At 41.6% G+C, this 12,933-nt stretch overlaps 1 protein-coding gene across 2 annotated transcripts in view; it reads left to right on the top strand.

Moving 5' to 3' along the window:
• The window catches only part of OMA1 (OMA1 zinc metallopeptidase), a 29,555-nt gene extending 16,962 nt beyond the window's left edge, over positions 1 to 12,593 (top strand). For both annotated transcript variants that reach the window (XM_079982129.1, XM_079982130.1), the window contains one exon: positions 11,644 to 12,593. In XM_079982129.1, coding sequence (XP_079838255.1) covers positions 11,644 to 11,829 — 186 coding nt within the window. In that variant the 3' untranslated portion in view covers positions 11,830 to 12,593. The remainder of the gene's footprint in view (positions 1 to 11,643) is intronic.
• Positions 12,594 to 12,933: the final 340 nt, after the last annotated feature.

The following is a 12,933-nucleotide window of genomic DNA, read 5'->3' as shown; positions in this document are numbered from 1 at the left end:
GACGCTAGTCCAGGCGATTATGAACAAGCTGTTCCTCTAAGCTTCTGTCAAATCTGCCATTTCATAGGATTTGAGCTCAAGTGCACCTGCTTGTCTCTTGGGCCCTAACTCACAGGCACTAACTAATAACTGGTTTGCATGCAATGTTAAACCATATTTAAACAGAAACTAATGTAGAAAGGACGCAGGTGGCGCTGTGGGTTAAACGACAGAGCCTAGGACTTGTAGATCAGAAGGTTGGTGGTTCGAATCCCCGCAACGGGGTGAGCTCCCGTTGCTCGGTCCCTGCTCCTGCCAACCTAGCAGTTCGAAAGCATGTCAAAGTGCAAGTAGATAAATAGGTACCGCTCCGGCGGGAAGGTAAACGGCGTTTCCGTGCACTGCTCTGGTTCGCCAGAAGCAGCTTAGTCATGCTGGCCACATGACCCGGAAGCTGTACGCCGGCTCCCTTGGCCAATAAAGCAAGATGAGCTCCACAACCCCAGTTGGCCATGACTGGACCTAATGGTCAGGGGTCCCTTTACCTTTATTGGTTAATGCAGAGCATCATGACACATGCAGCTAATAAAGTGCAAACTTCACCCCTCCTCTATTTCTGCTGCTGTTGCACTGCCATGTAACAACTTGCAAAACAACATCAAACCTTGTGTTGTGTGAAATACATTTGACAAACGCACAAGATGTAACTGGCTGTGCATTCACATAAACAATGTTCTTCTATATATTCTTATCACAATATCAAATGTTTATCTTGCACATAAACAAGACATAAAGTGCAATAACATAGATGGAAGTCCCAATAAATCAGTTCATTCACAAAGACCAAATATCTGCTGGTTTCTGTTCCACATGTTCATAAAGTCCAAATTGGAGCCTACTGCAGTTCCACAGTGTTGACAAGGATTTCCAGAATAATGCCTTGTTTCGCTCTCATGGGCTTCATCAGTGGTACATGTTCATATGTAGTATATCAAAGTCATGGAACTCGCCCTCCTGGGGTTCATCATATTCTAAGTAATATAAATTAATATAATGTCACAATTCAACATATTTTAACAAATTAAATTTATATAAACAATTGTGCTATAGAAGTACATACCATATATGAAGTATCAAGATAATAGAAATTGTAACATAGTGGTTTCTGCAGTGAACAACAACTGTTACAATGTAAGATTATATAGACAGGCGCAGCATTGATTTTAATTACAGGTGACAGCAATCTGCAGCTGTAAGGTTTTCTTCTTAAAGTGACCCCTTTAAAACAACAAATGTAAAACAAACTTTATCCATACACAGGTTTTATACATACAAGCATTAGTAATGACTCATAGAAAGCAACTATAATCAATTTCAGTATTCAAACCTGAGGGATGCAAAGAATCAGGTAGGAAAATAAATCTAGTTTCTTTCTGCATAAGAATTTTCTTTGCTCATTCTACAGAACCTAGATATACTCAAATTATGAAAAATGTCATATCTTCATCCAAATGCGACACTTGAATGAAATGCTGTACTAAAGGAGCATCAATGAAGCAGGAGTTGGGAAAGAGCAAAGCAAACACCTGTTTGCATTAAACTATAGGTTGTTGTTTGTTTGTTTTTTTAAAAAAAACATTAGAGGGGCCTTAATATTTTAGGAGTAATGTTTTCTCTTCACATTCTGGTTATGATTTCTTGGTACTCTTGGCTTAAGTCCATACCAGTGAATCTCTGATGCAGTAATAATGCTTATTAGTGCTGTGGTCTTTTGCAGCAAACATTTCCTGAACCTTGTATGCTATGTCCTGTTTGTTCTGTAATAGCAACTTTTCTCATCATAAATTGGTTTACTGTTTAGGGATGAGATGAAAACCAATTTATACAGAGCAAGTTATGTACTCCTTTTTATATGTTTCTAAATATGCTGTTTTGAAAGGCATCAGTTGACATGCTTAGTGTTTTCTTTTTTTTTTAATGAGAACAACTACCAAATCTGAAAACAGAGTGCAAATTGCAAATACTCATATTAGATGCAGAGTCTGCAAAATAATGGTAATATATAATGAAACAAATTTATACACAAATTGGCCAGTACAGACATAATCTTAGAGGGCAAGAAGATAATTTATATTGGTTATCTTCCAGTCTCCTCTTCAGTCAAATATTTCTGTGACAGGAATAGTAAGTGGATCACTAGAAGTGTGACATGAAGGATCTTCTCACTCTGCTCACTCTCCTAGCTAGCAGTATCTGGAAAGTTCATTAACCGTTTTTGTTGTCCTTGGATTTAGGAAGAGAGTTGTGGTTTGCATGTTGTTCTCATTTAGAAATGACTTGTATATTGTGTGTTTTGTTCGCTGACAGTTAAACTGAAGGTTGCTCTGCTTTATTTGGAGACATACTTCATTTTTGTTTTATTCCATAATGTTGCGTGTTTACATATAGATTTGCTTTAACCAGTCTTTGTTCCACAAATCAAAAGCTGTCTCACAGATGAGAAAACACACCATGACTCCCCACCCCCTCCCTGAGCTTGCTTTGTTTTCCAGCTGTGCTTGCCTTGTGCCTCTTGCCTGGGGCGGGGTAGCTGAACAAACCATGGTTAAGCAAAGTTTATGCATTTGGACATAATGCCAAACCATAGTTAAAACAAACCATGGTTCTGTGCCAACAACAAACCACAGCTTCACGTCATGTTTTGTTGGCAACTCCCATTAGCCTTTGGGCTGGATTGAATGTTCAAACTAAGCATAGGTAGGCCAAACAAACTATGGCTTAGTGTTTGCGCAAAACCGCTCAGTATAGCTTATGATTCTTACAAACTCTTCAGGACGTCAGAAATTATGATTAGGCATTTATTATTATTATTGTTGTTGTTGTTGTTGTTGTTGTTGTTGTTGTTAGGCATTTGTTGTTGTTGTTGTTGTTGTTATTATTACTATTATTAAAATGTGTATACTAGCTTTCATCCAAGGCTGGTTCTCAGGTGATTCATAACATGTCTGGTGTAGTATGCTAAGGGTTGAGTCAGGCATTTGATGCTAAGGAGGCTGTCGATGAAGAAGTTCAGATGATCAGTAGAGAAGCTGACCCTGGAACAGAAATGCAGCCTGCTGTGGATTGCGTTGTACTCCATCTGAAGTCCCAGTGGGTTCAGGAGCCGGCATAGCTGCTCGATATCCAAGTGGCTGTTGTGACTGGGAAGGCCTTTGCCCAGCTTCAGCTGGTGCACAATTTTGCCAGCTTTTCTTGGTTCTTAAGTGGTTGTTAATTTTTCTCTCTTGATGCTGTTTTGTATTTTTGTTGATTTTTTTTTAATGCTGGGGGTGGAGTGAGTCTGGGGGAATGCAGAGAGAGAGAGAGAGAGAGAGAGAGAGAGAGAGAGGCAGGCAGGCAGGCAGGCATATTTAGTAGGGCCACAGTAGCTGCATATGCACATCCCAGTAAACCATGGTTGATGGCTTGCTGTGAGCGTGCCAATTGCTTTTGCTTCATTCTTTCCCTCTAGCAAGTGGGAGCAGCAGACCATAGCCCTCTGCTTACTTTTATACTTGAACCAAGGATCATGGTTTGTTGTTGTGCTCCTCACTTTCATGACCAACAGTGGTTCCTTGTTTGCAAACGCAGCCATGCTGCAACTTAACTTAAGCATCCCCTGGTTTGTGACCACAAGGCATGTGATACCTTCATCATCTTAAGTACTGTGCCTTCTTTCTACAAATCTATTGATTGAATTATGTAGCATGAGAAGAGAAAATACAGAATTTCCTAGTGATGACCTAAAGTATTTTTCTCTCCCCCCCCCCCATATATGAGAGGGGAAAATCCCAGCTGTTTTCAAGCCTGTGGTATTGGAGCCTTACAGGATTAAAAGCAAGTGCTGACTTTTATTGAAAAGCTGTGTGATCCATTCTTCCTGCAAGGCTGACTGTTTCCAAAGCACTGACACATTTATGTAGAGAAAAGCCATTCCTGGCTTACCTTGAGCTGTGCAGCAAGAAGTGGAAAGGGGTTTTAAATTGGGCATGGGAAGGGAGGAACATTGGTTTTCAGGGTGGTTGGGGAGATATTTTAAAATGTAAGGTTAGGTTTCAGAGATTTAGGATGAGAAGGAAGTCAGATGGGAAATTTAACACATGGATAGTCAAAAGGTAGAAAATGCAGAGAACCAATAATTTTAAATGCTTTTTTTGGGATGACTTTAGGTTGCTGTCAGACCCATGAGTAAAAAGCCCCCCAGTTAAGCAGCTGACATTAATGGCGTTAGGGAGGGGTTCCTATGAAGACGTTCATCGAATGCTCATTGCATTAATTTCAAATTTGTCCAAATAGTATATATCACATAATTTCACTGCAGCTTTCAAGGAAACATTTGTGTGTTGGGTGCCATGACCATTTCCTCCTTAGAGTTGATAATGCAAAATGTGCCATTTAAAAATAAATTAATTGAAAATCCAGAGGAATGCATGCATAACTGTCTGTGCTGCTACACATGTGTGCACGAGAGAGATAGACAGAGGGAATAGCAGATATATATTTCAGTTTTGTATCTCTCAGTGGTAAGATGAAGATTTTCCAAACTGTGGATTATAGCCACTTAAATTATGATGAGTGGAATGTTGAAAGCAGCTATAGTTGATACTGAAGCCTAGGAAATACTCTGTTGTGAGCTTAAAAACACAAACAAAGCATATTTTTATTTACTTTCATTTGATGTCACTTTGTGAATTCCATTCTAAACTAAGTGTTCAGTGTTTGGGGAAATATTTTCAAAAGCAAAAAGTGGCATTTACATCTCATTGAATATTGCTATGTCGCGCTTTGTCGTTGCCTGGGAAAAGCTGTCCCTTGGGTTTCATTCACATGCTGGCCTTTTAAAAGGTAATTGTACTTCCTGGCTACCAAATCCCTAAGTAGTTGCGGTGACTTTCCCCCTACATCCATAATTAATGCAATAGTGGCATCTGCATTGGGGGTCATAAGAATATGTCACAGAACACAATATACTGATTCTGTGGGGCTGCTGCCACGAGATACTAGACAGTTGAACTTTCCATATAATGATTTACATGGTAGGACTTGCATCTGTCATTTTAGAAGTTCTCTCAAATGCCACCGCTCTTTCTGCTGAGAAGCTCAGATTGTGTATGCATGTGATTGGGGACTTACCAGTGGGAAAGAAATCGTTGCCTGGTCCCTAACAAAAATGCTGCTCTACCTGGTATTTGCTAACCCTTGTCTCAGGCTAGTTCTAGGCATTTCAGGCAAATCACATTGCTGTGTCCCTTTGCATGCCCATCCTGATTAAAGGTCATGAAGGCGCTGTGCTGAACCATATTAGGGTTTTGTTACAGAGGCAGGGATAAAGACACACACAGCCTCAGCCCAGTCATGTCTTTCCCCTTAAATCCTCTGCAACACAAGCAATACTGTGTGCTTGGTCAAGCAGCATAGCCTGACCACGTTTCCAAGTTACATGTTGATAAAATCATTTTGCCACTGGAAACACAGCCGAGGCCTCTCTATCTTGTGACTAGGGACCACTTGCTCTGCTTTGAATTGTGCCCTTCGAGGATTGACTCTCTTTTTTCTGGCATGCCTCCTTGAACATGCCAGTACAGGCAGAAATTCAACCAGAGCAGCTTTTCCTAGCAGGCCTTTTGTCTGGCTGCTTTCATGCAAGGGCTCCCAGCGACAGCAGCCCCAGTTGGGCAATCTGGTATTCCAAACCTCTCCCATAGGTATGCCCCAAACATGACAAAATCCTGCTCAGCAGCTTATCTGGCATTTAGCATAATGGTTAGAGCATACAGGCAGGGCTTGTTCCGAAGCAGTGGTTATTCCACTCTAGGGTAGCAAGGATAACTTTATGGAGCGCCCACCCACTTGCTAAAGGCCATCGCTGCTGAGGCCTACATATCCCCCTTGGATGTGGAGATATGAGATCAAGTGGCTGTCCTGTAGATTTCTTCCAGGGGGGTGCTCTTGTGGAATGAAGCTGCGGCTGCTGCCACCCCCCAACTGAGTTGGCAGGGATCTGCAAGTGTGAGGTCTTAGCTTTGGCTCTGAGGCCCTGACCACACAGATGTTGGGCAGGACTATGTCTTGATGTCTATGGAAACTGGTGTTAACCTTGAGTAGGATGTTGGGGTCTGGTTCCAGGAGCACTTGGTTGGGATGAAAGGTGCATAGCTCCTACTTGGCTGAATTAATACAGTGGTACCTCGGGTTAAGTACTTAATTCGTTCCAGAGGTCCGTTCTTAACCTGAAACTGTTCTTAACCTGAAGCACCGCTTTAGCTAATGGGGCCTCCTGCTGCCGCTGCACTGCCGGAGCCCGATTTCTGTTCTTATCCGGAAGCAAAGTTCTTAACCTGAAGCACTATTTCTGGCTTAGTGGAGTGTGTAACCTGAAGCGTATGTAACCTGAAGCGTATGTAACCTGAGGTACCACTGTATGTGCTTTAATGAGATTGCCTGTGTCATACTTCATTTAAAACTTCAGAATTTAAAACTACTCTCAGTTTAGCATTATGTGCAAACTAGGGATTTTAGTTTTAAATAAAGAGCTGTCAGTTAAGGTAGCTTCATACTCCCTGGTTTGAAGATGACTTGTTTAGAAATAGGCCTGAATACGCTGGAAGTCAGTGTCTGATTTCTTGGTAGGAAACGTGTGAATAATTTTGGACAACATGGAAGAATAAAAGAAATGCAGATTGTACCTTTAGAGGAGAGATTTTCCTCAAGACCACAAAAGGGGAGGGAAGTGTTAAATACCTCCTCTGTATTGGTGTGATCCCTAAAATAATCACACACCCAAATGCTATCTGCCTATTAAAAAACCTGCATGTTAGACTCAAAGGCACTTCTTTATTTAGGGGCCAGTGGTGTAAATAGACTGTCCCTGTTTGACAGGAGTAGGACATAAAGGTAATCTTAAAACAAAACAACACAGTATAATTGTCCAATGTTCTGAAGCACAAGTATTGGCTATAAAGTATGCTCCAGGTTTTAGATAATTTATGGAGAAGCCGCTTGCTCTGTACAAACATCACTCATTCTCAGTCCAGATTTCACGTTGCTTGTGACACAGACAAACTCAAAGGTAAATATTTTACTAGCTGGTATAATTGAATTGGCCTTGAAACTGCACGGGGCTAGAAAACCTAACATTTTCAGAATTGGAAGGAAAAAACCACCCCTTTTCTTGGATTATACGATGTGTACCTGCTGTACAGTAACTAACAGGCTGTCAACTAAAGATTGCATTTGTGAGAATATGTATTTTCTCAGGAAACCTGTTAGAAGAGAATGTGGCCACTTTTATTTCTACTTCTAGAGCATTCTTGTTCTAAATTACCTGGCAAACCCTCTCAAAGCTGCATAATTTTAAAGCAGCTTGCCTTTCCATAGTATTTTCTTGTTTTTGTTTAAAAAAATCTGATAAAGTACCGGTAGATTACTTTGAGGACAGAATTCACACTTTCCCCATGAGTTCTGTGGGTTTCCTTCCCTCAAGTGCTTTCTTGCTATGAATGAGACATAATAGAGCAAACGCCCAGATGATCTTCCGTGGTGCATTCTAAGTATATTGCCGTGCACAAGTCATTTGGCTGTGTTTTCTAAATAATATCCAGTCTTTGCCTCAGGGGGAAAGATGCGGATATTTTACATGAGTGAGAAAGAGAAGTTCACCATCACATAATAGGAACAAGCTACATAAAGAAACTTCTGCCATGAGCTCCCGTGGCTAAAGAATTAAATTGAAAAATATTGACTTATAGGTCACTACTTTAGTATACTTAAACATACAATAAATTAATGTGTTTTCACGCTATCTAAAGCACATTTCCCCCCAGGGTATGGCCTTAGGCTACACTTAGTGAGTAACCCCCCATTGAACTAAATAGAACCAAGTAAACATGCATGGGATTGAATTGCTATTGTTATTTCTGCCATATATTCATATGAGGGGATCTCTGCTGTTGTGGCACACCTTAGGTCATGCTGCCACCTATTAGCAGGTCCTGACCCCACCAGTTGCAAAGCAGTGGCATATGTTGCCAGTAATGCCAGCGCACTGCTGGCCTTAAACAAAACATCAGTAGCCAAGGAAGGGCACTCCCTTAATGAGACTTAACTTTTCCCATAGCGGTTGGAAATTGCTGCAAATATCACTCTGTCTGGAGTGTGGCTGCAGGAGGGGCCGTGCTGAGCTCACCCCTCCCTCAGCCGTGCCTGTAGTCTTCATCTTGTATTTAATGGAGTATGAATCAGTGTGGCAGGTGTTTAATCAGCCACCTTTCGCCTCCTCTAACTGCTTGATGTGGAATAAGAAAGCAAAAGGAGGGGAATCCACCTCCACGGGGTACAAATATTTTCTCTGAACTGTCTTGTGGCTCTTGATGGTTTTCCTTCTACATGCACCAGTGTTTTAGATAAGTTAAAGCAGAGAAAGGGGAGATAGACACTATATAGTTAAAAGAGAGAGGAGGGGGAGAAGCGTAGAGATTTAAAAATGCTAAATTAGTTTAAAAGCGGATTACATTGCCCTTTTCAAGATACAACCTAAATCTTTAGATTTCTACTTGGCTTGAATAATGCTGTTTGACATTAATGCAGTCTTGCAGTGGCTTCTGTTCAGCAAGAAGAACAAGAGGAAACTCTGCCATTGCGAATATCTGTTAAGGAATTGATTGGTTGCTGAAGTGGAAACGGCTTGATATACATCTTGTGAATTTCTATGGGCGATATTTGGAGGGCCATCTGGAAAACGAAGTTACATTTTTTAGAAGAAAAATGTACTCGCAGCAGGGGAGGGAGGAGATGGGAGCATAGTAAAAATAAATAAATGATGTCAGAGGGGTATGTGAGACCCTCAGCTCAGAGTGGTTTTGGTGATGAGTCAACTATTCTTTTTCCACCTTTGGATTGTGCAAATAAATAAATTAAAAGTTGTTTGGCTGGAACTTGTTTTCAAAAGCTGGTGTTTGTTTCTTGGCTAGTTTTAGAAAATAGAATTTATTTACATACTAAAAAAAGGCATTTTTTTGTGAGGAGAAATATGGCTTCAATAGCCAGCTGTGTGAGGGAAGCTTTTTATTCCTCTGTATCTAGGGGAAGTCACACAGACATAAAATGATTCTAAAATTTAAACTTAAAATAAAAATTGCTTCCTCACGCCAGCCAGAATTGTCTGTGTACTTAACTATGGCAACAGGAGATGGTCTCTTTGTCTTCCAGCGATGTGTATTACATGAGGGGTAGGCTGTGGCATTGAGAGCATGATTGGTTTGTGTAAACAGGTGATGATAAACTACAGTGAGGGTTTCTGCAAAATGCCAGCAGAAGCTACTTAAGCTTGACCATGAATCTATTGTGAAGGTGGGGCGAGTGGCATTTGCTTTATGGCATTTGCTTGATAAAGGCGCTCCACTTTTGCAACTCTCACTGCTCTGTGATATGGCTGGCACCTGCCCTTTTCTGCGGTGGCTCCCCACTTGTGGAATGCTCTCACCAGGGAGGCTCACCTGGTGCCTTCCTTACATATTGTCAGGGAACTGACATCGGAGCCAGGAGTGGAGGCAGAGCTCCCAAGCGATGCCGGAGAAGGGGCAAGCAGGGAGAGAGGGAACTCTTCGGCTGGGGAAGGAAATCAGTGTAACACCAGGGATAAAGGGGGGCGGTCGGGGGAATCGGAGAGGGGTCTCTCTTTGCTGGAGACCAGCGGGGAGAGCACTGGTCCTCCTCTGGCCACACCTACCTTGCGCAGAATACTTCCACGCAGGGAAAGTAGGCGTAGACTTGGCGTCAAAGAGCTTTTGTGCTGGAAGAAGTTTAAGAAACACCCACTGACGGATTCTGCTAGCGACTGAACAGCCACAAAGTGAAGGGCTGTCCAGGCAGGAAGGGTTTGACCAAACTAACTAGCCAGGCAAGGTAGCAACTTATGCACGAGGAACCCCATACATTCATTACACATATATTACATATATTGAGGTGATAGGCAAAAACATTCCAATCTATTGCCTTTTAAACTGTGTGTAGGTTTTTTTTATTGTTTTGGTTTGTTGCTATGTTAAGTATTTTGTGTTTTTATATTGTAAAATGTGATCCTTGGATGAAGGGCAGTAAGAAATTTAACAATTTTTTTTAAAAAAATAAAAAATAGCCACCACCTAAAGACTTGGTTATGTGTCCTGGCTTTCAGTAATATCTGGCACCGATATGAATGATTTTTGGTTGACTGGTTGTGACTTACCTGCCTGGCTTTTAATAACTGTGTTGTGAATTTGAAACTCTTTTAGTAAGTAACCCTTCTGAAGTTGTTGTGCAGTGAAGTTGGGTAAGAAATGTTTTGAATGGGTTTATATTTTTTTTAAAAAAGCTTGATTGCACAGCATGTATTTAAGCCACTTTTGCAGCACCATAGCTGAATCAACTTTGAGTAATGTTGCAGTGATGCAAATACGGTTTGATGCTTGAGCAGATGATGAAACATTCAGATCCTTATTTTTAACTCTGCACAGATACACTGTGCCAACAGCATGCCAGTCTGGACAATTCCAGTTTGCCCATCATGTCAGTGCCATTTAGAACAATATGGGATATCGTGATAAGAATTTCATGACCAGCTTGACTTTTAAGGAACAAACTTATTGGAAGCATTTCTCTCTTTTTTTACTCTTAAAACATTCAGCATGCTTTCATGTGCAGCCAAAAAAGGAATTGCTTGAACTCAGCTGGAGGACAAGGAGAGGACAGAGGGTGAAGAAAGAGCTGTGAGTGGAGGGTGGACTTTTCCCATCCTTCTAACCCCATGGGAAATTCAACAAACCTGCTGTGGTCCATGCCCCCCAGGGGTTCCATGGATGGGGTGGGAGGACTGGGCACAAAAAATGATTTCCCCAATGCACTAAAATAAATGCATGCAAAATTGTGTTCATGCATGGATGCATTTTCCTGGGAAGGGTTTCCATCAGCTTTCATCAGATTCTCAAAGGGGGTCTGTGACCGCCTCCAAAAAAATGTTAAAAACCACCGCTATAGAGTCGTCTGCTATATATGTATGCCTGTATTTTTATATTTTAATTAGCTGATTATAAATTATTAAAGCTAATCAAATAAAGTTTTGTAATTTAACACTGGCATCGAACCAGTATTCTTCTGGGTCAGAGAAGCATTTTTGGTCCATGATGTGATTACATATTAATGACATTGTTTCCCTCCGAGGCCTCTGTTTCAGTGGACACAGTGGATTGGATCCAGAGAAAATGGGGCAGTAGGGAGCCAAAGAAAGCTGACTTCCCTGCCCCTTCTTCCTCCCCACCCCGCCATCCCTAGCTCTCCACAAAGTCTCCCCTAAGGGTTGGGAGTCCTGCTCAATTGGAAGGTAGCCTGGGCAGGAAGGGAGGCAGTCTTCAAAATCAGACTGAGGCAGTATGTTTAAGCAACCAGTATTAAACTTTATGCAGCCAAAAGGATCCAGTGAACTCCCAAGTGCACAAACCCTGACCACTCATTAAATTGCTCTATATTTCATTAGTCTTTGCATTGTAGCAATCCTGGGAAGAAGCTGGTCATTTCCATTTTAAAAAACTGGAGTTCGTTCTCCCACATGGTAACTTTCTTTCTTTGGTCTTTTTGTTGTCGCCGCCGCAGGTAATTAAAATCAGGGAGCACTGCAATTGCCCAGCTTTGCCTGGACAGGATCCACGCTTTGCTTTCAAACTGGCCAAGCAACAAATTCTGCAATCGTCTAAAAACGAGGGAGGCCCAAACCTCACTCACGATGCTCTTTACAGAACAAAGGAGAAGACACACGTGGACATAGTAGCTGGGAAATAACTCTGCAGGTGAAGGCAGAAATGCTTCATGGATTAACGTTATCCAAATTCTCAAGGCAAGTACTGTGCTTTCAGGAAACTGCTTCGGAAATTTGAAATGGCCTGACAGTGCTATTAATTTATGGCCACAATTTTTGACAGTGATGTGCCTCTGGAACTCGGCTCTTGAATGGATTTGCAGAAGAATGCTTCATATGCACAAGGAACACGAGGAGCAGTTTCTGTGATGGAAGAGAACAGGAAACCTTTGTCTGCATGGGGGGCGGGGGTGTTCAGCAGTGCCCCAGATGGCACTCGCATACATATTGATGTATAACCAGGCTGCAATAGCAAATCCTCTTGTACACCGAAATGTTAGTCTGACTGTCAGAACTATGTCTTTTCCCAATCATGTTATAATCTCCTCCATCCCCCACCCCCGTTTCCCAATGGATGTCTCAAAGGGATGTCCAGCTGAGTGTGGTGGGGAGGGCAGGGAGGGCTGCATATTGGAAAAATGGAAACATTGCATCTGTCTAAATATCTATCCAAGGGCAGTTCTTGCAATGCAGTTTTAAGTTGTATCCCCAGGCTCAAGTTGGATACAAATCTGTCCCTTTATCGCAAATAATGAAATAGTATCCCTTACCTGTGTAAATCCTCTTGAATTTGTTTCAAGCTCAGTTAGTTTTGTCCAATGATATTTATAAAATATTGGTAAGAATTCACTGCCTTTTACAAGGATCAAGATGCAATAAACTGACCAGTGGTCTGGTTCGAATATCACCTAATTGGTTGACCTGCTGTTGGGAATTCCCTCTCTTTGTACTCTCTAAAAGACAGATTGAGTCAACATTTCACTTTGAAGCAATCCCAAAGGACTGTGGAGTTAACCTTACAATGTAAACATGTTTGTAAGGCACAAGACAAAATTTTATTGGATAAAATCTGACATACAGCACTAAGGAGTGTGGTAGATTATTTGTCGGTGTCATTTAAGTAAACAGAATACCACTTGGAAAGGTTAAATTAGTTACAGTAGACTTTGTCCTGGTCAGATCAGTGCTTGAAAACCCAGTGATTGATGCTCAAGGGAAATCCCTGGAGTTGGATGATGTGCTGTGAG

This window comes from Podarcis cretensis, assembly GCF_951804945.1.
Source record: "Podarcis cretensis genome assembly, chromosome: 6".
Taxonomy (NCBI): Eukaryota; Metazoa; Chordata; class Lepidosauria; order Squamata; family Lacertidae; genus Podarcis; species Podarcis cretensis.
This window is presented reverse-complemented; position numbering and strand designations above follow the sequence as displayed.